Source organism: Cervus elaphus, chromosome 12 (assembly GCF_910594005.1).
Source record: "Cervus elaphus chromosome 12, mCerEla1.1, whole genome shotgun sequence".
Taxonomy (NCBI): Eukaryota; Metazoa; Chordata; class Mammalia; order Artiodactyla; family Cervidae; genus Cervus; species Cervus elaphus.
The window spans coordinates 43,253,763-43,280,881 of record NC_057826.1 but is presented as its reverse complement, the minus strand read 5'-3'; the positions used below and the strand labels follow the sequence as shown (position 1 = coordinate 43,280,881).

Below are 27,119 nucleotides of genomic sequence, written 5' to 3'. Positions count from 1 at the left end.
CTTCAACAAGTCGCGTATCACTTCCGAGCCTTGGTTTTTCCACCGGCAAAATGGGCACAACGTTGCTGCGTGCCGGCAGGATGTGCGCTCTCATTAGCCTCGGCGGGGGCGCGGGGGCGCGGGGGCGCGGGGGCGCGGGGGCGCGGGGGCGCGGGGGCGCGGGGGCGCGGGGGCGCGGGGGCGCGGCCCTGTGCCTGCGGCCGGCGGAGAGGGAGGAGGATTGGCCTCAGCAGCCCGGCTCTCAGCGGCGGCGTCAGCGCCGGAGGGCGGGGCGCGCTCGGGGAGGCGGCTGGAGCTGCGCCGGTGGCGGCTGGGCGCCCGCTAGCCGGCCGGGCCTCCGCCGCCCGCTAACTCGCATCCCCGCTTCCCTCCCGCCGCGTCCCCGCGCGAAGATGGCAGCCGACGGGCTGCATGAGAACGAGACGCTGGCGTCGCTCAAGAGCGAGGCCGAGAGCCTCAAGGGCAAACTGGAGGAGGAGCGGGCCAAGCTGCACGACGTGGAGTGTGAGTGCGGGCCGTGGCGGGGGCTGCGCTCCGGGAGGCGGGCGGTGGGAAGGAGACCGGCGGGGCGGGGCGGGGGAGAGCAGGATGGAGTGGGGCGGCCTGGACCCGGAGCCAGACCCACGCCACCGCCCTGGATGAGGGCCCGATCCCCCGGATGCGCTTGTGGGGGGCCCGAGCTGGACCCTCGCGGGCTCCCAGCACGTCTGAGAGTCCCCCGCCCGCTGGCGAAGGCCACCCCGCCTCTGGGCGGAGCAGCTCCTGGCCGCTGTCCTGACGAGGGATCGTGGGACCAGTTACCGTCATCACCTGCCTGAGCGAAGCAAACTGATCTCATTCTTGCCGTTCCCAAGCTGAGCGGAGTGTAGGGGGTTGTCAGGGGAGGCGAGCGCCGCGAGCTCTTGTGGACACGGCCTGGGGAAGCTCCTGGATTGGGGTTTGGTTTATGGGGGTTTGGGGGTTATCATTTTAGTTTCTCCATCACTGTTGTCTTTTCTCAGTTTTGCTTTTGTAAGGAACCAGGCTCTGATTTAAAATCTCACTTTTCCAATCTGAGTGTGGAGCTGGGGAAAGGAAGCAGAGGGGCTTACCAAACGCAAACATTTAGTTCATTTGAGGCTGTTCAGGATGCTTTTGTTTGGATGCGGTGTGGTTGGCATAAAAGAGGAGCAGCAGTCTTAAATAAATTTACATTATTACTCACGACCATAATGCAGAACCAGCTCTGTGATTTTTGTGAGTGAGCAATTAAATAGCCTGGTGACCTGACTCCTGGCGGAATCAGCTTCCCTTTACTCTGTCGGATGGTTTATCCCTAGCAGGGCTTGGACTAAGGCCAAGCTTTGGGAAGTGGCTTTATCTGCTTCTTGCTCAGCCCTGAGGGTGGCAGCTCCTCTTTGCTGAGCCGGACTTTCCCAAGGTACCCTCAGGCACACCTAAACATTGTGCTCCTGCCATTTTGGTACCACCCTGTCTGCATCCTCTTTGGGAAAAAAGAAGGAGGTTAGTGCTAGGTGCTGTAGCACCTGATTCCTTTCTTTGACAAACCTCTTGATAGACGCAGAAGACCTGAATCCCGAATATGTTGTGCCTTTGTAGGGGCCGCCTTTAAATAGGCAAGCTGAGCCCCTGTATCTTTTAGAAATGTATTCAGTTACAGTTAGCTATAATCCCCAAACAAAGTAATTAAGTAAATTGGGATTTATTTTTCTTAACAACACTCAGGGTAGGCGATCGCCTGCTTTGGTTCGAGTGCCCAGTGTGTCATCAGGAACCCATGCTTCTTTTCTCTCCACTACTTACGGCGCTCATGTTTGCCCCGTGATTATGATATAACCGCCATAGCGTCAGACATCACCTTTGTATCCAGGGCTGTGAAAAGGGGGAATGTGGGCATCAGCCTCTGTTTCTCCTCCTTTTCAGGAAGGCAGAACTTTTTTTCAAAAACCTCCTTTCTCCCCGACATATTTCTCTTTGTACTTCATTGGCCAGAACCAGGTCACATGGCTACAGCAAGGGCAGCTGAGAAAGGAAGTGAGCTGGGCAGGCTGCCATCCCCAAACAAAGTTGGGTTTTGTTATCAGAGAAGTAGGGAATGGCTGATGGGTCTGTGCCATTCCCGTTGGCAAATTCCTGTGCTCCACAGGCAGTAGTGATGATGCTCTGAGCGTGGTGCTAGTGCCTCGGGGTCATCTGATGTCTCCGTTTTACAGATTAGGAAACAGGCATAGAGAGGTGAAAGGATTTGCCAAATGATCCCAGCTAGTAAGTAGAGGACGCAGGATTCCAGCCCAGCCTCACTTCGTTTTATTGTTGTTTTTTGTTTGTTTGTTTTACCAAATACCTTAGTGCTCAGTGCAGAGGGCATTCTCTAGAAACTCTCTTACTCAACAGTACAGGCTGCCCACTGGGGTATTTTTGAGCCTTTTTTGTGAATCTGGTAAATTGCTTGAGGCAGAGAAGTGGTTACAATGAAGCTTTTCAACAGGGAACCCCTGTCCTGCCCAAAATGCAGGGCTCTCAAAAATCAGGGTCAAATCATGAACCCACAGCAGAAGAATTTATCCCCACCTGTATATGGCAGAATTTTTGAGTAGAAAAGATGAGAAGTCATGTGGCCAGGGTCCTGTTTATTCCCTCTGCAGCTTCCAGACCAGTTCTCTTCACCCTGGTGTTAAACCCTTGCTCCACTGAGGCTCTGAGCATTCAGCTGACCTCCCTCTTCCCCTCACCTCTGCTCTACTGTCTCCCGACCTCCCTCCTTTCTTGAGGACTTCGGCACATGGCTCAAGTCTTCCTTTTGACTCTAAGCCCTGTCCCATCCCTGGTGTCTTCAGGATCCACAGGGTGACCCTCATCAGACCTGGCCCCTCACTCTATCACAGCCCCCTGGAATCTTATAAACACTCAGCACATCTCCTCTGACTGCAGTCTCTCGCTTAGAGATCTCCTTGATCTTGGATTGCTGGGCTCTTCCCACTTCCATTCTCTCAGCCTCTTCCCAAGTGTGTGTGTTTTTGTGTTTTGGTGGTGTTATAGGTGACCCTGTAGCCACTGTCCTGGTCTGGGAAGGGTCTTTAAGCCATAAGCCAAGGTGACCAAGTCATCTTTGTGCACCTGGGACTCTCGATTTTATAAAATGGAAAGCCTTGCATTCTGGGAAGACTTTCAGTCCTGGGCAAACTGCAGCAGTTGGTCAGCCTTCTGTTTGCTCTGCCTTGCCCAAATTCTTGCCTTAAAAAAGTCAACACAACAAACCTAGAGCATAAACTTGGAGGAAAATGAACTTAATTCCAGATTCAGTTCTTCAACTCCCTTCCCTTTGACCCTCAGACCAGCATCCATACTGTTGGACCCTCATCCCCAGGTCAAACCCTGGGCCAACTCTTAACTACAGGAAGTGGTTCTTATGGGTGAACTAAGGGTAAGCCAGCCTACATCAGACTCCACAGCCCCAAGCCCTGTGCCGCTGCCCTGCCTTTCCCCTCACTCCTCCAGCCCCTCCTGCTTCTCCCCATTATCACCTTCATCACCTTCTGATTACCTTCCCTTCTGGGTAGGTGCTTCCTCACTTGATTCTCAGGCATTTTAGAACCATGAGGTGACAGCTTGTATTAGTTTCATGTTGCTTTTGTACAAATTTCCATAAACACAGTGGCTTAAGACAGTATAAATTTATTCTCTTACCAGTCCTGGAGGTGAGAAGTCTAAAAGCAGTCAGAAGGGCTGTGTCCTTCTGAGGCTTTGGGGCAGAGTCCATTCCTTGTCTTTCCAACTTCTAGAGGTTGCTTGCATGCCTTGGCTTGTGGCTCCACATCATTCCAACTCTGCTTCTGTCATCACATCTCTTTCTTTGACTTTGACCCCTTGTTTCCCTCTTGTAAGAACCCTTGTAATTAATTACATTGGACCCCCCTGGATGATCCAGGATACTCTTCCCATTTCAAGATCCCTAACCTCATCACATCGTCAAAGTTCCTTTTGCCACGAAAGCTAGCATATTCACAGGTTCTGGGAATTAGGATGTGAACATCTTTGGGGGGTGTGGCTATCACACAACTCTTAAAACTACAGGGGTCACCTGCTTCAACCTCAGTCTTCAAGCACAAAAAGTTTTCTTCCCCTCCCAACACCCCTATCCCCTTTCCTTGTGAATGAAGAAGCAGCCAAAGGTTTAGGGCTTTCCCAGAGGTTATCCAGCTACTCTCAAAGCATATGAAGAGTAGACACCAGGCTCCTAGTAGCTCTCCCTCTCACCATGCTAGGCCGTCTCTCAGAAAGCTGAGATTCTTATTAAAAAGGGGAAAGGAAACTAAGTCTGTGTGTGTATGGAAAGTTGTCAATATGAAGTAAATAAACCAAAATACCCCAACAGTGTATATAACATGGTCTTATTAGCTTAAAAAAGAGATGCTTGTATATGCATTAAATGTGTGGCAGGATACATGGGAGATGTTATCTCCAGAAATGGGAGTAGAGGGGGATGTAGAGGTACTCTTAACTTTATACAGATTGGTGTATTTACTGCTTTTGTAATAAAAAATGAATACTGGAATGAGGGTTAAGATCAAGGGGAAAAAAAGGAGAGAGTTCAACTCTAAAGAGTTCTTAATTTGAAATTAAAGTGACAAATGATCTGGAAGACAGGCTGAAAGCAGACAGCAGGAGGGAGGCTGTGTTCGTTTCAGCCTATATGTGTGAAGGTCTCTGGGCCCATGTGGGGGCTCCATGCAGGTTTCCAGCCCCCTTAGGGGAAGATTCTATTTTTGTCTAGGAACAGAGTAACTCAAAAAAAGAGACTTATGTAACATCTCTAGGTACAAATCCAGACAAAATACAGGAAACTACAGGGTTTATCACCCAATGCTATTCACTTTTCTATCTGTTCTAAATATAACATTGTGAAAGGTTTTATTCTCAAAAGCTCTATGGCTGGAGCCTTGGACTATTCTGATGTTCTGGTGTTAGGAAAACCATATTTATGGATTAGTCTGAAGCAAATTTATTTATTGACTTTTTCCATGTTCTGAGGAAATATGCTATGTGTACTGAGTCTTAAAAAAGTGAGTTTCCCAGCAGAGTGATCTGCTTCTGGCTCTTGTGTGTGTGGCCTATTATGTCAGAAGGAGCAGAAAGCAAACTTGCCTTTCATTTCCTCACCTCTTCCTCTTGCTAGAATACTGTCATAATAAACTAATGCCACTGTAGCAGATTCAGAAATACAGAAAAACACATTATCCATAAGCCCACCACCCAGAGGTAACCACGTTTAATATCTTGTTGTGTTTTATAGCTTATGTTTTCATTTTTGTATATGTATTTATAAGCATGCTTGTAATTGTACCAGGTATAGTTTGAGTTTGTTTTTTGTTTGAGCCTAGTTTTAATTTAACCCAATGAATTGACTAGCCCCTTGTATCATTTTTATAGTTCTTTTTAATGTCAGTATTTAAAAGTATGATTTAAAATCACATATTATTCCATCATAAAAGCTCTACCATAATTTAACCCTTCCAACTTTTAATTTGGGATTTCAGAGTAGGTTTTTTGTCTGTGGCTAATTTATGATTTTTGTTGTTGTTTAGTCGCTAAGTTGTATCTGACTCTCTTGCAATGCCATGAACTGTATGTAGCCCGCCAGGCTTCTCTGTCCATGGGATTTCCCAGGCAACAATACCCGAGTGGGTTACCATTTCCTTCTTCAGGGGATCTTCCCGACCCAGGGATCAAACCCATGTCTCCTGCATTGCAGGCAGATTCTTTACCATCTGAGCCACCAGGAAAGCCCAATTTATGGTTTGCGGGCAATTAAAAAATCTCTTATACAAACATAAGTGAGGTAAATAATTGTAAATGTTTTCCTTCCACCCAGGTGTTTGAAGGTTTTGTGTACATCCCACCCCATTCTGCCTTGGGGTAGAGACAGAATGAGTTTTTACAAATTAGCTTTGGTTAAGTTTTCTTGCTTGATTCCTTTCCTCTTCTACCAAATTGTGGCCATCACAGAAACTGTATACTGGTACAAAATTTAGGAAGCTAATCAAGATCATTTAATTAATAATTCTGTTTTCCTGTTTAAGACCCCTTACTCATCTTTAAACTTATGTTCTATACTTATAATTGATTTCACAGTGTTCATTTTCAAGGAGATTTTAGAGCGTACTTTCTTTGTGCCGGACTGGAGTAGTCTTACCAGCAACCCCATGAGGAAAATGAGGTTGCAGGAAGGTGAGCTTCTGCTCATGGATGTGGAGCAGCTGCACGGGGCTGTGACCCGGAGCCCAGGCTCTGCTCCAGTGCATGCTCCAAGGAGATCCAAGCAGAAAGCACCCCATCCTCCTGCCACTTACCTTCTGGTGGAATTTCTTCATAGATTATCATTATATTCTAGAATTTCTTACTATAGACACAAGCTGGTTGTCTTCATCATTTCTTTTCTTTTTGTTTTTAAAGAAAAAGTTAAATCCTGAAGGGGTAGTTCATCAGAAGGCAAAGGAGAAACCCCATCTGCGCTGAACCAAGCTCCCATAAATGATTTACAGGACATATTCAGCTCATTTTCAGGTTTTTGTTTTTGTTTTTAATTTCATTTAAAAAATTATTTTTAACTCGAATTTAGTGAATGTGAGATTTTGTGGATAGAAGCAGGAGTGGGTTGGGAGTGAATCTGTGTATAGGAAGAGAAAGTGTCATGAGAAAAAAATAATAAGTTGGGATGTGTTCAAATTCATGTTATGTAAGGGACCCTATTTTGGTCGGTGAGTCTTTTTCTGGTAAGAGGGACATTAAATGGCTAGGATTACCCTAATGCTGAACTGAGGGAAGCAGTGCTAGTACAGATATGAAGCTTCAAAGTAAAATACTAACTAGGATATGCTCACAGCTCTGAGCTGGTGCAAGCTTGTGTAAAAGGCTTGTAAAAAATTAGAAAACTTCAGTCTGTTTTTAAGTTGCATTCAATATGTTTTTTTGAGGAACGTTGCCGTAAAAGACTAATGTGCTGTTTGTGGCAATAAAAAATGCAGTGTTTTAGCAGAATCGATGGTGTATTAATTGCACATTCATGTAGCATTTTATTGTTTAGCAAGCACTTTTAACAACTTGGGTTTTCACAAAGACTTTTAACCTGTGTACTCTTGTCTTTCATCATAAAAAAAAATGGGACAACTAAAAGAAACCAAGACTTCTTGAAGAAGTGGCTGCTTCCGGGGCCAGGGCATGGGGGGGACATGAGCCTGCCAAAAGATGCTCTCAGAGGATAACAGGGTTATGTGGGAAGGTCTCCGGAGCCTGCTTGATGGGGCTTCCACTGAGCAAATCAGGGCCCAGTTGGGCATCAAAATAAATAGTAGCAATGGATTATAACCTCTTGAATAAAGTGAGAATCCATGAGTTCCCTATAATGTAAATAAATAATACACTGGGGAAGAGGGAACCTTCCTCTGTATACTAGAAGGCCACCTGAAAACTGCAGAAGGAATGATTTAGAAACGTCACCACTTACCAGCTGTCGTAATAATCAGGTTCAGGCAAGAATCATTAATGGATATTAAAACTGGGGTATTCAGGTTTGAGGGGTAACATGCTATGTGTGTGCTCTCAGAGGACATCCCCACAAAGTACTTTTTCATGACAAAAGGCTCAATGGTAACTGTACAGTGGAGAACCATGGCAGATGCCACCTTGACCAGATGATCGGAGTAAACACTGCTGGGGATGGACTAGCAGACAGCAGATGCCTCCTGGTGGTACAGATGCACGGGGAGGATCTCATCGCTGGTCTGCAGTGTTCCTGCCAGTGTCCTTTACCCAGAGCTTATCTGGAAGACGCACCAGACAAGCCCAGCTGGGGAACAAAATCACTGGAGACAAAAGAAAATGACCACTGAGGGCAACATGTGATCTTAGGTTTTCTTTTGCTATAGAGATATTGTTGGGACAGTGGAGAATGTCTCAGTTAAGGTTTATAGATGAGACATAAGGTTGTGTCTGTTCTCTGACTTTGATCATTATACAGTAGTTATGTAAGAAAGTTCCTTATTTGGGGGAAGTGTTTAGAGAGAAGGAAGGGAAGAGAGGAGGGAAGAAGGAAGGGTTTCCCAAGAAGAGGCAGTGTTGTCACAAGGCTTACTGCAGAGTCAGCCCCTCAGTCCCGGCTTCCCGCGAGGGAGGCGGGCACTTTCCCAGGGAGGAAGGAAGGGGCCAGGGCCTTGTCTCTCTCCACCCCTGATGCTTCGTCTGTACCAAGACCCTACATCTTTCCTGGGGCTGACCCCTGGCTTAGAATGCCCCCTTCTCTCCTCCCCACCTGCCTGAAAAAAGGCCCAAATGAGGGGTTTGGAGGAAAGAGCAACAGAGATGAGGTTAGGAACCCGGGCACAGCCTCTAACCTGAAAGGGGGAGGCACTGCGCAAGGGGGCGGATGCCATGCGATTCCCCCACCCCGCTCAATGACTGGATGGACTGGATGGTTTCTGGGGCCCTTTCTGCTGTTTCACGTGAACTTGTCTTCTTCTAAGACTCGTCAGTTGACTGCATTTCTAAAAACTCCTCAAAAGCTCTCCCTAAGCCTCATGAAAAATGCTGTAATCCCAGCCCCTGAAGGATTGATTTTTGGAGCGTCTTCCTGGTGTACATACCTCCTGCACATCATGTGTTCAGACCTGTAGAATGTTGCCTTGATCTCTGCTGGCACTGTAAGTTTTCAGTAAATCTGTGGGGTACTGTTTGCTGGGTTGGTCAATTCGTTCCTTCCAGCAGCATGTGGAGGGGACACCAGCCACGTCCCAGGCCTGAGCCAGGCATGGGGGGACCAGAGGGGACACATGGGGCCTGCTGTTGAGCAGGTGGATGCACATCCCGGCACCTGATGGGGCAGTTTCTGTAAAGTCACTTGTCCTTGTGACTGGAAAGGAGTAGGTAAGAGAGCCAGAAGCCCCTTCTTTGCTCCCAGTTAGTTGTATGAACTGGTATGAGCCAGATAACCTCTGTGAGCCTCAGTCTCCTTGCCCATCAGTGGAATAGCGACCTCACTCCACTACCTCCCCCCACATTGCAGCGCTGTGGCCCTTCAGTGGAAGAATTCTGTGTCAAGCTTTGCAGATAGAAGGCAGTCCTGTCCTAAGTCCCTCAACATGCATATATGGATGCAAGCGCTTTGAAAAACATGGGGTCTTTTTTAATGAAGCATAGTTGATATATGATATTATGTAAGTTATAAACAGAGAGTCTTAAACCCACAGAAAATGACAGCGTGTCTCTACCTTCTGTGTTTTGTGTGTGCTGAGTTGCTTGGTTGTGTCCAACTCTTTGTGACCATTTGGACTGTAGCCTGCCAGGCTCCTCTGTCCATGGGATTCTCCAGTGAAGAATACTGGAGTGGGTTGCTGTTTCCTCCTCCAGGGGATCTTCCCGACCCAGGGATTGAACCTGCGTCTGCCGTGTCTCCTGCAATGCAGGCAGATTCTTCACCCACTGAGCTATGGGGGCTGAGCTTGAAAGAGAGAGCATCTCGAGTCATGAGGGTAAAGTGTAGGAGGAAGGGCCCTGACAGCCCCCCGTTCCAGCGTGTGGCTCAGACCCCGTCCTTGGTCACGGGATTGAGTACGCCTTGTCCTTGCAGTGCACCAGGTGGCCGAGCGCGTGGAGGCCCTGGGGCAGTTTGTCATGAAGACCAGAAGGACCCTCAAAGGCCACGGGAACAAGGTTCTGTGCATGGACTGGTGCAAGGATAAGAGGAGGCTCGTGAGCTCCTCTCAGGTACGTCACACCTGTCGGGCGATGGTGGGCATGCTTCTGATTGTAAAGCTGAAGGGAAGGATCCATCCTTTTCAAAAACCCTCTCAGGACATTATGACTCTGCCTGTTTGCCAAAGGGAACAAGTTACCTCGTTAAGAATTCTCTGGCATGCTTGAGAACTTAACTAATTTGGGTAGATTTGCAATTGGCAGTAACTAAAATATTATAAACTCTGTTTGACAAACCATTCAAAAGTTTTTCTTTCTGAGCATATTTCATGGTCTTATTTGTAAGGGAAACCATTTTTTAATTAGGATGTTTTTCTCCCCCAAGTTGAGGGCAAAAGTGAAGTGCCACCGTGGCTACTTTCAGCTTAAGAGTTTAGCAGTTTTTACACCTTAAGGAACACATTTAAACTATGTATTTTGTGAAATATAATTTTTGTCATTCAGCTTATATAGGTCACATCATTGATTTTGCATCCTGTGTATTACTTATTAAACTGCTGCATGACAAATTTCCCCCAAGTTTAGCAACTTAATCAGTGGATATTTGGTATTTTACATGGTTTCTGAGAGTGAGGAATCAGGGGCAGCTCAGCGGGATGGTTCTGGCTCAGGGTGTCTCACAAGGTTCCAGTCAATACATTGGTCGGGGATGCAGTAATTCGACAGCTCAGCTAAGGCAGAAGCTCATTTCCAAGATAGCCCGCTCACTTGGCTCTTGGCTGGAGGCCTTAGCTCCTCACTGTGTGGACCTCTCCATTGGTCTGCTCATGACGCGGTAGCTGGCCTCCCACAGCGACAGAAGGAGACAGAAGCAGAAGCCATGCTGTGTTTGATGACCTGGCCTCAGCAGTGACATCCTCTCCATTCTGCTGTATACCACTGGTCCCACAGACCACGCTGATGTAACGAGGGAGGGGCCTGGACAAGGACATGTCCCTCAGGAGGCTGACTACACTGCTCAGTGATTTTTATGTCTGTATTGGTGTTTCACGCATTGAACCACACACTGAGGTCATATATATTTTTGGCTAGTTTAGCCCCTGGCTCCTGCTGCTTCCTTTAGTCCAGCTTTTTCAAAGGAAAATTTGATTTTTGTTTATAGCCCTTATAAATATTAAAACTGGGGGAAAAAGTGAAAGTGTTAGTCAGTCAGTCATGTCCAACTCTTTGCAACCCTATGGACTATAGCCCGTCAGGCACTTCTGTCCAGGCAAGAATACTGGAGTGGGTAGCCATTCCCTTCTCCAGGGGGTCTTTCCAACCCAGGGATCTAATCTGGGTCTCCTGCATTGCAGGCAGGTTCTTTACCATCAGGGTTCAGAAGCACCAGGGAGGTACATATTCTGAATAATCTGAGCTCTAATATCCATGTCGGTACAGTATAGGACGGGTGTTATTAATCTCCTGTATTACCTACAAATCTAGTACATCACATTGCATGTGCTTTTTAATTTATTAGTTATGTATTTTACTGGAAATGAGAGCAAAGAGAAGTTTTTGCTCCTACCACCCTGTCATAATTGGTATTATTTTAGAGCATTTCTTTCTAGGCTTTTTTCCCCCAAATGCTCCATTTTACAAAGGGATTGTTCAGATATCCATGTGACTGCCTAGCCTTTTAGACTTTTTTTAATCCTTAAAAGAACACCATATGTTGGGTTTCTGTCACTCTGTACTGCTCTTACTAGAGCGGGAGGGAGGGGAGGAGGGCTGCGTGGGCACCGCTGAGTCACGCCATCCATCCACCTGGACTGCAGAGGGTGTCTGGAGGTGGCTGGGGATGGGAGGAAGGTGGGGAGCAGCAGAAGGGCCCTGGAACAGACTCTGAGTGACTCAGAGCAGCCTTTCTCCCCTAAAAGGCAGGAGATTAATCCGCCTGACTGTGGGTGGGGGTTTGGGGTGGAGGCTCAGTCTCTCCAGGTACACAGGCCCCTGGTGTATATATCTGTGCTCATGGAGGGGCCACATTTAGTCCTGAGTCTGATTTTAGCCTCATGGGCGCCTCTGTCTCTCCGGAGCACAGTGGGTGGGTGGTGGGGCCAGGCGGGCCACCTGTGCGCTGAGGGAAGCCTCTGAAGGGAGCGCTGACTTGGGCGATGCACCGAGTCTCTACGCCCACCCCAGCAAGCAGGGGCTCCAGACCCCACCCCACCCACAGCTCTCTTCTCTGCTCTGTTATCTAATCCACCCAAACTTTGTGTTTGGGCCTTTAGTCAGAGAAATTAGACTAGAAGAACCAACGTGCTTAGGAGTCTTAAAGGACTCCAGGCTGCCAGCTTTGACCTTGACCATGACTCCTCAGCCCCACGCAGCGTGATCTTAGCATCAGATGAAGTGAAGCAAGCCGCTGTGTCACTTTAGTTCATCAGACCTTGCTGGTGTCCCTAAGTCACATCCGCCTCACTCACCAGATTTGGCTCCAGATGGCTTGAGTGATTAATAAAAAATCCAGCCCACCATAGAGGCTGCAGATTCTCCATCCCTGAGGACTGCACATCTCCACCCATGTGCTGGAGGAAATCTACTTGGTCATTCTCCTTCACTGCTGGCCGGAGCCTGGGGGCCTGGACCACCCGCACACCACGTTCTGGGCAGATGACTGTGCTGTGGGGACTGGGGCTCATGTGGGTTTATCTCTGGTGATTTGTGTTATATGGATGAGACCACAGCCCCTCCCCACACCCCCAGTGAGGGCCGCAGCAGTGGCTGCAGTGAACGTGGCCACGTTGTCCGTGGCATCGCCAGCCCAGAGCTCAAGTGGGAGCGCTCTGTTTCCTGAGCAGCCGCCCACGGGGGTCCCCACCATCATCGGCGTGAGTCCCATGTTTGCGGCATAGGTGTGGTAGGTGTGAAATGTCAGGGCAGGGGATGTTCCTGAGCACCTGGAGAAGTCAGACTGATCTCAGAACTGCTCGACAGCTTCCACACGGGGTGGGGGACCAGGGCTGGGGTGAGGCTCTTATACAGTCCTACAGGGAATGTGGACTCCAGGGTGAGTGGGAGAGAGGAGAGACTGGCGGGGCGGGTGAGGACATGGAGACTGTTAGTGGCTGTTAGGCATCTGAAGGTCATTTCAGGTTTACCTCATCCCGGTATAACTCACTGACATTTGGGGTATGGTGGTGGTGAGAGTTTACCCCCAGTTTGTGCTTGGTTTATAAATGGTAGAAAAAAAGTGTCTGAGCATTGCTTTCTGTTGTTGTATCTATGCAAGGGATGCAGGGTTTAGAACTGAGCCTTGCACCAGCCTGGGAAGTGTAGTCCCATCTATTCCTGTTTGCTCAAGGGTGCATTGTAGGGTCTTGATTGTCCAGACACTTTCTCTGGTTTTCCAAGCGGTTCTCAGCAGTTCACCTGTTAAGTCTTGTTGACAATTCTTAAACTGTTTACTCTGTTTTGTTTTGTTTCTCTTGAAGTGTGATTGATACACAATATTATATGTTACAGGTGTACAGTATAGAGATGTACAATTTTTAAAGGTTGTATGCTCCAACCTTTATGGTTGTATGTTATAGTTATTACAAATATTGGCTCTATTCTGTATGTTGTACAATATATCCTTGTAGTTTATTTTATACATGACAGCTTGTACCTCTTTTTTAAATGTTTTTTATCATGGTTAAAGTCACATAATATAAAGCATACTGTTTTAACCAGATTTAACTGTATAGTTCAGTGGCCCTAAGTACACTCACACAGTTGTGCAACTCTCACCTTCATCCATCTCCCAAATTTTTCACTTTCCTAAACTGAAACTTTCCCTGTTAAACACGTAACTCCCCACTCCCGATCCCAGCCTACCCCCAACCCCTGGCATCTAGCGATGTAGCAGTTTGTACCTCTTCCTCCGCGCCCCCCCACCATCTCCCTGGTGGCGATCACTAGTTTGTTGAACTCTTTACTCTTTTCCTCCAGGATGGGAAAGTGATCGTGTGGGATTCCTTCACCACTAACAAGGTAAGGCCTTGTCCCCGGCGGACTGAGGCACTTCAGAATCCCAGTCCTGTCCTCATCCTCTCCAAGCATCGCACTAGTGGTTGCCCTGCCCCTCAGGAGCCTACTTGGGGGTGTAAACTCCACAGAAGCCCGTCTGTGTTCAGATGGCTCAGCAGCCCGCTGTAGCATTCATTCCTCTCAAGTCCAGCCCTTGGCCGGGAGAAGAGCATGCAGGGCTGACGTGGAGGCTGCTGACATGGAAACAGAAAAGAGTGTGGCCCAGAAACGTGTCACATTCACACTTGCTACTGCATTGATGATTTTTCTTCTGATTGATGAGAAGAGATACCAAATCCCCAGTCTTCTCTTCCAGCTCTCTCTCCCACTAGACCCCATGGTGGGTGGGGAGCTGAGACTTCAGTGGGATTAAACTGCACTTCATGGGGGTGCCATGGAGTCTGAGCCCCTTGCACGTCTGGTGTAGACATGCACTGCTCCAAATGAGACCTAAGTTTAGACTATTAACTAAATGGAAAGGGCAGAATCTATGTGTAGGTGAGCCTGCGTGCCTGCATTGTGTTGGCATTTATGGTGACAAGTACTATATATTAAATATGGACTCCAATATTTACTTAGAAAGACAGTCTCCCTTTCACTGTATAAAAAAGAAAACCCATATCTGTCTCAACAGCATCCTTATTGTGCATTATTGAACATGTTCACTAGATGTCATAATAGGCAGTTGGTCTGGTCAAGAACCATCTTGTAGAGCAAAGTCCTAAATGGTCTCACCCCTGGGGAATAACAAAAATGACAATATAGCAGTTTGTAGAGGGCTCCCTATATGTCACTCTGCCTCTCCCAGCACTCATCAGCATCTTCAGGAGTAGGGGAGTGGGGATCCTTCCATTTAAGCCTTAGCATGGTGGAAAGCACATGCTGCCTGGTTTCTGGGGAGCTGTGGTGTTGCCACTGGAGGCCCCTGGCAGGGCACGTAGTCACTGCTGGTCAGCAGAAGGGCTGGATGCCCTGTGCTGAGAGTGCCCACCTCACCTCCTTGGTGACACCTTGAGGCTATTCATGGTGTCCAAAGGGCTGCCAGAATGGGAGTGGCAGCAGAATCTTGACAGGTGTATCAGGGCCAGTGTCTCCCCACAGAAACACAGAGGATCATAACAGGAAAGAAGACCAGCACTTGAATGTACTTTAGAAACCATCTAGTCCCGTCTTCTCCCTTGCCAGGTGGAGAGAGAAACTGAGGTAGGACAGATGGCCAGCCTGCGTGAGGCTGCACTTATCACTGGGTCAGGACCGGGACCAGGGTCCATGGCTCCCAGGGAAATAAGGCCACAGACTCAGAAGTTTTTTAAGTGTGCCTTGGTTGCTTATCTGTATATGCGGGAGAATATGGGTGACTCAGACCCCAGCCAGAATCCGAGGACTTTCATGTCCTCTTAATGCTTCCATTTTACTGGTTCCCTTTTCTCCCTCCACTCCCTCTCCCCACCCTCACCCACATTCCTGCCTGGAATGGTTTAGGACCCACAGGGGACAGAGGCTGTCGTATACTCAGTCACAAGTAAACAAGCTTACACATATTAAAAAGTCGAGTGTGTTTTCAAGATGTTTTAAAAATAGCACCTGAGTAAATAAGATGAAGTGTGTGTGTATATATATATATATACACATATATGTGTGTGTGTGTGTGTGTGTGTGTGTATATATATATATATATATATCTGAAATGAAATTTGGATAGTCTTTTCAAAGAAAATGAGCCCCAGTATTCATTCAGAACAACAGGGGGAGTATAGCAGTAAGAAAGATGTTAAGGATATTTTTTTGCTAGGTGAGATTTTTAACTCGTAGAATACATGATATAAGGTTTGGATGATTACTGGAGAGCTGAGTCTCCTCACCAGTCTCAGCCCCTTTGAAACTGGAATGTAATTTGGTAGATGCCTCAACAGTTTTACTTGTTAGAAGCTGACATTTGTGTAGAAGCGCCCTCCTTTATTGTAAGCACGGTGTGTGCTGTGTTTCAGGAGCATGCAGTCACAATGCCCTGCACGTGGGTGATGGCATGTGCCTATGCCCCATCGGGATGTGCCATTGCATGTGGGTAAGTAGGGGAGACAGCAGCCTTTCATATGTCCTGTTAGCCATAAAACACTGTTCTGTAAACAAAACATACAGATAAGAACTTGTAATTTTTGTTGATTACTTAAGCACTGTGCAATCCTCCTTGAATTTTTTCAAGGGAAAAAAACTGCAGAATGTCTTTCATAATTTATTTTCATTACAGATTGACATGAGTATAAGTTTAAAATCTATTCTTTCTGCTCTCAGATGCTGTTGGCAGGGACCACAAATTTGTGCAGATACTTTTGAAAGCATGTTGGTAATATGTATTCAAAGCCTTGAAAAGTTTATGACCATTGATCTAGTGATTCCACTTTTAAGAACTTGTTTGAAAGAAAGAAATATAGAAAAAACATATGAGCAATAACATTTATTGTATTGTTATTTAAAATAAAGCAAAAAGGGGAACAATATGTGCACCAAAGGAAATTAAGTGAATGGTGGTACATGAATTGAATGGAATATTATGCAGCTGTTAAAAAGGAAATTCTTAATGACAGTAAGTGAAAAGAGCATCAAGATTAATAGGAATATTGTGCCTTAATCTGTTTTTCTTGTGCTCAGTTTAATAGAATTGGGAGTGAGAATTGCAACCACTATAATTCCCTGTCCTTGTGTTAATTCTGGACCATTCAAAGTATTTCTATAGTAAGAGCTCAGCCATATTTAGAGAAGAAGTGTCAGCATAAAGGCTGTGATGAACTACACCAAAATGCAATTGTAGTTCTCCTGGATGTTGAGACTATGGGTGTTTTTCTCTTTGTCACAATTTTGTCTATTTTCAGTTTTTTTAAATCATATGTTATTTTTATAATCAAGAGAAAATAATCATATTATTTCAAATATGAAAATGCTGGACCTCCAAGCAAAAACTTTGGAGCCTTCTCCAGCCAGGGTCACCCCAGCCATCATTCCCCACATCTTCTCTGTTTAGACCGTTGTTTTGAGGCAACTTCCCACTCTCTCCACTTGCTGAGATCCCTCTGGAGACCCTGCTTACATACATGCATTTCATATTTTCCCATTTTTTAAATAACTCAAAAGTAGATTGTATCATTTTATAACTGGATGGCAATATTTATATAAACTGTATACCCATGTACTTCCTAAAAGGATATGAAGTGACCACAATAAAAGATACAGATATAAATATAGATGTGAACACACATACATGTTTAACACATTTATATACATATGACGCAGTTATAAGGTAGGTGTGAAGGAGTTTGGACAGCTCAGCAGTTACACAGCATAAACCCCACTGGACTCCCCTCAACTTCACAGAGGCACAGGGTCACGCCCAAAAATTACCATCAGGCTCAGTAATTAACCAGAACTCAGGAAAGTACTATACTTAACGCTCACAGTTTCATCACAGTGAAAGGATACAAATTAGAACCAGCCAAAGGAAGAGATGCACAGGGCACAGTCCAGGAGGGGTCTAAACGTGGAGCGTCCGGTCATCCCCTCCCTGTGAAGTCACATGGCCTTCCTCCTTGCATCACACTGCAGAACTTTTCTGCTTCACATAGCATTACAACTAATCCTAAGTGTGAGTATCCCAACAGAGCTACAGCAGTGACCCTGAAGCTTCAGAATAGGAGAACATGTTTCACCTCGAGGGTTAGGGAAGCCCAGTCTGGAGCATGCTTGTCCGTTGTCACAGCCAGGTGCCAATCGTTCTCACCCACATGATCTATAAACAAGCTTGCCAAGGCCAGTCACTGGTCATAAACTAGCCAGCCCTACACCTGTACCTCCAAGCAATTAGAAAGGCACAGGGCCTCAGAAGAGAGTACCCCTCCCAAATGTCATTCCCCACTAAATAGAAGCGGGGCTCCTTGGAGTCAGTCTGGGCAGGAAGAGAATAAAGCAAGCTGAAGGTGTTTCCTTGTTCCAGGAAGCAAGGGAACATTCAGTCATATCAGTGGAGTCGTATAAAACGGAAAACAAGACCCACTTGAAGGGGCCCTCAGTGTCCAAATTTTGGATAATTTCAGCATCACATGACTTGATGATAGTAATGGATCTTAACACTTTTGACATGCCTTCCTCACTAAGTTTGATCATTTCTGGCTTTTGATTTAGTGAGAGACTTGCAACGCTTCCTTTCACTTAAACACTTGGAGGCCATTGTAGGGTTAATAATTGGCCTAATTTCATTATTGTTGTGTCTCAGAAAATAGGGAGGCCTGAGGGGAAGAAGAGAGATGGAGGAACAGCTGAGCGGTGGAGCAGTCAGAACACATACAGCATTTATCGATTAAGTTCACCATTGTAAATGGGCACAATTTGTGGCATTCCTAAACCATTACAGTAGTAACATCAGAGATCACTGATTACTATAAAAAATGTAATAACAATGAAAAAGTTTGTAATAGTGTGAGAATTACCAAAACGTGACACAGAGACATGAAGTGAGCAAATTGCTGTTGGAAAAATTACACTGATAGACTTGCTTGAGGTAGGGTTGCCACAAACCTTCAATTTGTAAAAAATGCAATAAAGCAAAATGCAGTAAAACAAGGTATGCTTGTAATCACCAGCAAGTCACCCTTACTGTAGAAAGATCTTGTGGTCCCCACTTTGACCAAGTAATCAAAGTTGGCACCACCAATCTTGGACTGAGAGGCATGGCAAGCCTCCTAAAGTGAAGCAGTAAGAAAGAAATATACAGTATCACCTTTATATATCGCATTTGTATTGTTGCTAAAAATGTTATACTTAAATGTAAATGTAACATTAATAAAAGTGAAAGTGTTAGTGGCTCTATCCTGTCCAGCTCTTTGTGACTCCATGGACTGTAGCCCACCAACCTCCTCTGTGCATGGAATTCTCCAGGCAAGAATACTGGAGTGGGTAGCCATGCCCAACACAACGAATCCAGACTGTGGGACATTCTGTAAGACAACTGACCTAGTGACATGTCTCATTATAAACAGTCAAAAACTGTGTCCGTCTGCCATTAAAAGATCTTGTTGTTGTTTAGTCGCTCAGTCATGTCCGACTCTTTGCGACCCCATGGACTGCAGCCCCCCAGGCTCCTCTTGTCCCTGGGATTCTCCAGCAAGAATACTGGAGGGGGTTGCCATTTCCTTCTCCATTAAAAGATCTTAAAAAGATATAAAAACAGAATGTAATGTGTAGACCTATTTGGGCTCTGGATCCTTGAGACAGTTGGGAAATTGAATATGGATGGCTTACTACATGGTGTTACAGAATTTTTGTTAGTTTTCTCAGATGTGATAATGAGTTAGTGATTATAAAGGAATGGTCTTATTTTTAGGAGATGTAATTTGCAGATTGAAGTATTTAGACGTAGTATGTCATATCTGCAACTTGCATTCAGATGGTTCAGAGTTTGCTCCCACAAATGCGACAAAATGTTAAGTTAGCGAATCCATGTGAAGGGATCTGGGAGTTCGTTGTACTATTTTTCTTTCAGTTTTACTATCCATTTAAAAATATTCAAAGTAAAAGTTTAGGGATAGGTTACAACATATAATACTGCCAAAGGAAAACATTTTTGAAAGTGTGTGTGAATGAGAAAGTATACACATGTTCTATCGCCCTGTATTAACATTTGACCCTTCTGTCTTTTCCTGCTAGTGGTTTGGATAATAAATGTTCTGTGTATCCTCTGACATTTGACAAAAATGAAAACATGGCTGCCAAAAAGAAGTCTGTTGCTATGCACACCAACTACCTGTCAGCCTGCAGCTTCACCAATTCTGACATGCAGGTAAATCAGGGGCCTGGGTGATGATGGGCCAGCCTGCAGGGGGAGCAAGTTCAGTGTGGAGAACTAAAGAGGGGGTGCAGGTGAGGAAACTGTTCCAGTGTCCCTCTTCACAGGAGAGTGTGTACACTCCAGCAGTTGGCCCTAAGAGGAAGCTTCTGTTGCTTCTCACTGGTTTTATATGTACTATAATTTATATATATATATAATTTTATATAGAAGACTAAGTCACTTTAGTTGACTCTTTGCAACCCTGTGATCATATCCCACCAGGCTCCTCTGTCCATGGGATTCTCTAGGCAAGAATGCTAGAGTGGGTTGCCATGCCCTCCTCCAGGAGGTCTTCCAAACCCAGGGATCGAACCCACCTCTTTTATATCTACTGCATTGGTAGGCGAGTTCTTTACCACTAGTGCTACCTGGGAAGCCCAAATATTTTATATATATATATAATATATATATATATAAAATATATATTATAATTTAGGCCACACCACATGGCTTGCTGAATCTCAGTTCCCCAACCAGGGATTGAACCCAGGCCACAATGATGAAAGTGTGGAATCCAAACCACTAGTCCACCAGGGATCTCCTAGTTACATTATTATTTTTAATAAAATCAGAAATGGGTAAAGTCGGGGCTGTTCATTGTTGGTATAGTTCAAATGAATTCCCTGCCATATCAAACCTCCTTCTCTAATTGAGTTGGTGGGGGTGGGAGTGGATCAGGGAACCTTCTGGGGTGGTGGAAATTCCTGTCTTGAGTCGGAGAAGTGGTCCCAAGGTCCTCCTGTGTATAGAATTTCACTGGGTGCTGACTTTCAGAGTTGTGCACTTGGCACACCTCACTGTACCTACATTAGACTTCTGTTTTAACAAATGTGAAAAGAGAAGGCTTCATATAGAAAATCTGTGCCCTACTTTGAATAAGCCACAAAGTGGAGATAATAACGTAGGCTACGTTTTCTTTCAGAATTCTAAACATCCTGCAGTGCCTTTGTCACGTCTCTCCAGCAAACCCTCATAGATGCCACCACCCACATGGCCAGCTCCCAGTGGTAGCTGAGCAGCGGGAAGGCTGGGAGCCTGGAGCTGGAGCGGGGGGTCATAAACACGCCTTGAGAGGCTGCCTTGGAGGACAGTGTGTTGCCAGTGAGGTGTGAGGGGAGCACTGTGGGAGGCAGGCAGCCTGAGAGGTAGGAGGACTAGGTTACATGCCCTGCATGGTGGAGCTGACCCTACAGATGGTAGGCTTAGGGCAGGTTGGGTTTATTAGAAGGAGGAGATTGTCTGAGTCAGACTAAAGCCCATTCTGGTTTCAGCTGACTGATGTCAGGAGGTGGGCCAGCAAGGGTAGTGGTAGGGAGACCTGGTGATGGGTAATTGTTTGATTGCTGTCTGGGGGCAGTGTTCTGATTGGGAGGCCCGTGTTGACCCTGTTGTTTGCCACCAGGAGTCTCGCAGGTCTGTGCAGTAGGGGGCACGGTGGCCCTGGCTGTGGCCCTGGCCACTCCTCATGTCTTTGGGTGTGAGGAGCAGCCAAAGAAACAGAAGATGTTTAGTCTGATGTTCTAGCTGGTCAATTTTAAAAGAGGTTTTATTATCCTCTGTGTTTCGTTTTTCTCACCTACAAGTGAGGATGGTAGTATATTCCTCCCTCATGAGGTTTTCTGAGCATTAAATGAGATGATTTGTGTAAAATATTTAGTGCTGTTGCTTAGTAGCTAAATTGTGTCTGACTCTTTTGCAACCCCATGAACTGTAGCCCACCAGGCTCCTCTGTCCTTAGGATTTCCCAGGCAAGGATACTAGAGTGGGTTGCCATTCCCTTCTCCAGAAGTACTTGGTAAATATCAATAAATGCTAGCTCTTATTATTTTATTATTAACACGAAGTTTCACAGGTGATTCAGATGCATGGCCTTCTTTGGGTACCACTGAACTCATGAACTAAGCGTCCTTCCAGCCCTGGGATCTAAGATGAATAATGAAAACCTCAAAAGGCTAGTGTAAGACCTGCACGTTCTCTGCATTCCAAAATAAATCAGTGACGGTGGCGTTCGAGGATCTGTTTAGTGCATTTATCATAATGAATGTTTGATTTTTAAATTTTATTTTTTACTTACATTATAATGAAGATCACAAATATTTAAAATATTTTAAAGATTAAGAATTTACTGTTAACTTTTAAAAAACTATTCATTTCTTTGATCAAAGAGCATGTCATGAAAAATTTCCGTTAAAGAGCTGGACTGAGGACTTCCCTGGTGGCTCAGATGATAAAGAATCCGCCTGCAATGCAGGAGACCTAGGCTCAATCCCTGGGTTGGGAAGATTCCCTGGAGAAGGAAATGGCAACCCACTCCAGTATTCTTGCCTGGAGAAACCCATGGAAAGAGGAGCCTGGTGGGCTACAGTCCATGGAGTCATGAAGAATCAGACATGACTAAAACGACTTAGCACAGCACACTCTGTTTCATGACTTTTTTACAAAGCTATTAGTCCTGATAAGTAAGTTGTTTAGTTCAGAGTCTTATCTCACAGGATCAGGTTATTTCCTGGAGCAGACAGCCAGCTTATTTTTACTTGGTCTCAGTATTGTCTAATGCAGCACTGGGAAGGTGTGGCTTGCCCTGGAATTGATGAACCTGGGGACAGGGAGTTAGATGGGTTTCCTGCCAGTCCTGTTAACAGAACTCCAGGAGAGCAGCAACCAAGGCACAGTCTTTCTGCAGCCCTGCCACCTAGCAGAGGGCCTGGACGCGGTCAGCACACAGCAGGGGCCTGGTCCTGCATGTGTGTGTCCGCACCCCTCAGTGGCCCAGGGAGCCTGTGGGTGTGGATGCACGTTAATGTCTGGGAAGCTCCGTGCTGGGCTTGGCTGCCTGTGGGAGCCTCTGGGGGTTCTGTTCAGCAGTATTCACAGAGCGCTTCCTACGTGTCAGGCAGGCAGGTACTGCAGGAAGGCCTCCAGATATCATCCTCTGCAAGAGGACAGGCGTGTAAACAGCTCGCGACAGCAAGGGTATCAAAAATGGACTGTCTTTCTCAGTCCTGGCGAATGAGTTCTGTGCTTGAGTCCAGATTCAGCAGGTGTGCGTGTGTGTAAGGAGCCTTCTCTTCCCTGTGGAACTGCAAGCATCTGCTTGGCTTCCCCAGAGGCCCTAATGACCCCCTTCCTGTCCTTTCCGGCGGCAGATCCTGACAGCAAGTGGCGACGGCACGTGTGCCCTATGGGATGTGGAGAGCGGGCAGTTGCTGCAGAGCTTCCATGGGCATGGGGCTGACGTGCTCTGCCTGGACCTGGCCCCGTCGGAAACCGGGAACACCTTCGTATCTGGGGTAAAGATCCAAGGAAGATCTCTAGGAGCCCTCTGTCCACCAGGGAGCGTCAGGGTGCACTTCCTGTCAATCCGTGGGACCAGACGGGACACCCCTGGAGTGAGGCTGAGATTCCTTGGCTGAGTAGCAGAGAGTTGGCATCCAAGAGCAGTGGAGACAGCAGCCAGGGCACCAGGCAGCTCAGGTAGAAACAGCAGTGAGGCATAGCCGTGGTGTGATCAGGGCTTTGGCACCAGTGGGACACTCTCCCGCCCCACCCCTGCCAGCCTCCAGCCCCTCCAACTCCCAGGCACAGGGAACGGTGTGTCTGAAAGCTCAGAGTCGGGCAGGCAGGCCACCATGGCAGAGGAGCACCACATGAGGAGTTAGGACACCTGGGACCGACCTTTGCTGCCTGACTCCACATTTCATCCTTTGTAAATTGTGCGGAAGGCACAAGAGCATTTGCCCCCCACCTCCCCATATATTCTACTATATTAGGAATAGTAGAGGGAAGAGTTTCCAGTGTGTTATGCAAGTAGGAAAGGCAAGTATTTCTAGGACATCTGGGAATAAATGTGGAGAACTGAGCTGGCTGACCCGACCCTGGTCCTGTCTCATCTCTGTGAAGAGACAGTGGTGGGAGGGGACCGAGATGCAGACACCATCTAATGATGTTTGCAGCTGGAAGACATAAAGGCCCTTTGTTCCAAGCTGCCCACTTCTTAGTTCTGGACCTCAGGTGAGGGTTGTGAAGCCTCTAATTGATTTTCTTCTTGGATATTTGGCCCCATCTGTGTAAGTTTCATTCCCGTGTCTTTGTATAACTGTATTTATCTCCAATCAACTACGCTGTTTTTTCAGATCATTGATATCATTATAGATCGTATTGTCTCTTTCAGAGTATTAAACTTCATGGTTTAGGGTCCTCCAAAGATTTGAAGATACTCTGATTCCTTTGTCCACATTCTCAGTAAAGATGTTGTAGAGTTGAATCCCCATTGCAGGTCTTTCTGAAACATCAGTGTGGTACCTCACCCACCCCTTCCTCTGAGTTGAAACCAACAATCTAATTTTAACCCATTTTTCCTTCTGTTTGTCCTTTGAGAGTCTAATTATACTGCTCATGCTTGATCACAGACTGCTCTGCAGAAATTTATCAAAATGCTCCTAGGATCAGGATAGTATGCATACTATTGGTGTTCATTTTATAGGTGTTGAGGTGGATACCCAGGGAGGTGACTTGCCTGAGCTACCCAGCTGACTGTGGGCAGCCCCCTGACTAGGCTTCTGGGCTGCAGCTTGCCAGGAGCACCTGGCTGTCCACCTGTGTTCAGACTGCCCCACACACCTGAGGCAAGCCTGGGAGGTCCCACCGTACCCACTGTCCACTCGCCCTCCCCTCTGGCCTTATGGAAGCAGAGATAAAGAGGAGGGGGAAACATGAAGAGAAATGCCTAGGAGGAAGGGAAGAAGGAGGCCCTGGAGAACTTGCAGCCATTTAGAAAGATAGCAGAGAAGACATGCTAAAAAGGGTGTCTGGGTACCTTCTTTTGCTCCCCCTACCCCAGGACCTAGCTCTGACCTCCTGAGGTCAGAGGGAAGTAGCCTTAAATAAAGCTAGTCTCAGAAAAAAAAAAATCATGTTGTCAGAGCCATTTACTAATGGGAACTGAACGATCTCTGTGACATAACCAGAACTCATACCTGTCTGTGGGCAGTCCTTGCAGTAGTCATAACTCTGGGTAACTTGGCGTTTGCAGGGATGTGACAAGAAAGCCATGGTGTGGGACATGCGCTCTGGACAGTGCGTGCAGGCCTTTGAAACACACGAATCTGACATCAATAGTGTCCGGTCCGTGAGTAGAATGTTCACATTGCTTCTCTGTTTTCTGCTGTCTCCCAGCCTGGGCTGATACTTAGCCTCCAGCCTCAATTTACTTTGCTGAGAGGCTTTTCCAGCAATAAGAGCTGATGTGTGGTGAGACTGAACGGTACTCCAGATTTCTTGGAGAATTTCAGTGTAATTGCACCAGAGGCAATGGCTATTTCCTGTCTAAACGAAGTCAGTGTTTTTTGTTCATTCATTCAACCAGTATTTATTAAGTACTTATCTGCTGAACATTATTCCAGGAACTGGGAATACTGTTTTAAACAAGATAAAAATTTCTACTTTCCTATAGGAGACAAACAAGACAAAGCACAGATAAATGTACAGTGTACAAAGATACTGATAAGTTCCATTGAAAAGTAAAACAGGGAACTGTGATGGAGATAGGTTATTTCTTTGACTGGTCAGGCATCTCTGAGAAATTGATGTTTAAATTGAGACCAGGATAGTGAAGGAGCCAGGCTTTCAAAGAGCTGGGAGGAGGATCAGGGAGATGAGATGCTCAGGGACCTAACAAAAGGCCAGGTGACCACTTGAGGTGGCTAACATGATGCATGTTTTGTTTTTAAAAGATCACTCTGGCTGCTGTGTGGAGAATGCATTGTAGGGGGATGAGAATGGAAGTATTATGGCCAGTTAGAAGGCTGTTGTGTGAGTTCCAGATAGAAATGATGATGGCTGAAACTAAAGAAGACACTGTGAGGATAGAAAGGTTTAGAATTGGGAAGGATTTGAGATTTTACCCTAATTCCAGACTATCAGGTAAGGCTGCCAGAGTTTTGTGGATGCTGGAAAAAGGCATAAGATTCCTGGGTTAGAGATGAAGGACAGTTGATTACTAATAGTGATGGTAGTAGCTCTGCTAGTTATCCAAGCTCCAGTATCACAGGGTGACATGAAAAGGACTAAATGACACCTGGGCGTGCAAGGGGTTGCATTTCAGGAGGAGAACCCTGACCTCAGGGAACCCGAATCTTTTATAAGGGACAGTAAACATTGATCCGTTTGCGGAAGGGTTGGAAGCACTGCAGGGAGAAGGCAGTGGTTGCACATGGATTCTGGAGTTCTGTCTTGGGCTAGCCAAGCTTGAGATGCTACTGTATGACCAAGTGGAGACATCAAGTAGGTAGCCGGATCTGTGAACTGGATTCCAAGAGAGAGGTCAGGACTTAACATATACATTTGAGACATGGCACCATCAGGACAGCATTTAAAGTATAACCACTGAAGAATATTCATTATACTTAGAGGAAAGCACTAGACCTATTCCCCTTAAAAGCTAGAACACAGTAAGAATAATTACTTTATTAGTAGAAATGTTAATAAGAATTTTCTAGCTCACCAACCTTAAATGTAGGAAGGGAAAAAACTATCACTTTTTGCAGATGTATGGAGATTACCTAGAAAATTCAAGGAAATAATTTGAGAAATTACTACAGTAGATGAAGTTATTGAGATACAGGATAGACTATAAAGCCACAAAAATAAATTCCTATATATTCATGAAATAACAGGTTAAAATTGCATATTCTCTCACCCATGCTGTTCCCTCAACCCAGAACCCTCTTCTAATGTTCATCAGGTCTCAACTTACAGTACCCTCTCTCCAGAAGGCCTGATTATTGAGGAGAGGGTGACTGTAACAGTAATAATATCATTTGTTGCATGCATTTTATCTGGCCCCATGCCATGTTTTTTGTGTATACTGTCTTATTCAGTCTTTACAATAGGAAATGTGCATTATCCTCCTCACTTTTCAGATGAAGAAACTGAGGCTGGGCCAGTTGAAGTCACTTGCCAAAAATATCTCCTGTAGTGAGTGGTCAGTGCAGTCCCCTTTCATTCAATTGCAGTGTCTGTGTTTATAAGCACTGTCTTATCCCTGAGCCTTTGGAATGGGGTGTGTGATCAAGGGAAAGTAAGGATGTAGGCATCTGCCTGTGTTCAGTGTCAGATACAAATAGACATATTGCCTCATTTATCCTCACCAACACTCTGCAAGGCCAGTGTCAACTGTCCCATTTACAGAGAAGAAACTAAGGTCGGCCAGTGGGGCCTTCCGGCTGAGCCTCCATTTCTGGTCTCTGTAATGAGGAGTCCTTGTGTCCCTAGAGTCCAAGGGCCCAGCATGGGACGGCCTTCCCAGAGGCTTCTGATGGTCACCCAGGATTGGGAATCACTGCTCTAAGTGCCTTCTCCCCACACTTCCTCTCTGCAGGTACTACCCAAGTGGAGATGCCTTTGCTTCAGGATCAGATGATGCTACGGTATGTTTAAGTCCTCAAGAGCTTTTCCTATTTGAAGGAGAGATATGCTGACCTAATTTTATTTTTCAAAAATAATT

The 27,119-nt window shown here is 46.1% G+C and overlaps 1 protein-coding gene across 1 annotated transcript in view; it reads left to right on the top strand.

Annotated features, from left to right (window-relative positions):
• The first annotated feature begins 224 nt into the window (after window positions 1-224).
• Window positions 225-27,119, top strand: part of GNB5 (G protein subunit beta 5) — a 33,033-nt gene continuing 6,138 nt past the window's right edge. Inside the window, exons 1-8 of the mRNA XM_043919658.1 lie at window positions 225-504; window positions 9,623-9,759; window positions 13,663-13,704; window positions 15,729-15,805; window positions 19,435-19,567; window positions 22,762-22,905; window positions 24,648-24,739; window positions 26,994-27,042. Coding sequence (XP_043775593.1) covers window positions 393-504; window positions 9,623-9,759; window positions 13,663-13,704; window positions 15,729-15,805; window positions 19,435-19,567; window positions 22,762-22,905; window positions 24,648-24,739; window positions 26,994-27,042 — 786 coding nt within the window. The 5' untranslated portion in view covers window positions 225-392. The remainder of the gene's footprint in view (window positions 505-9,622; window positions 9,760-13,662; window positions 13,705-15,728; window positions 15,806-19,434; window positions 19,568-22,761; window positions 22,906-24,647; window positions 24,740-26,993; window positions 27,043-27,119) is intronic.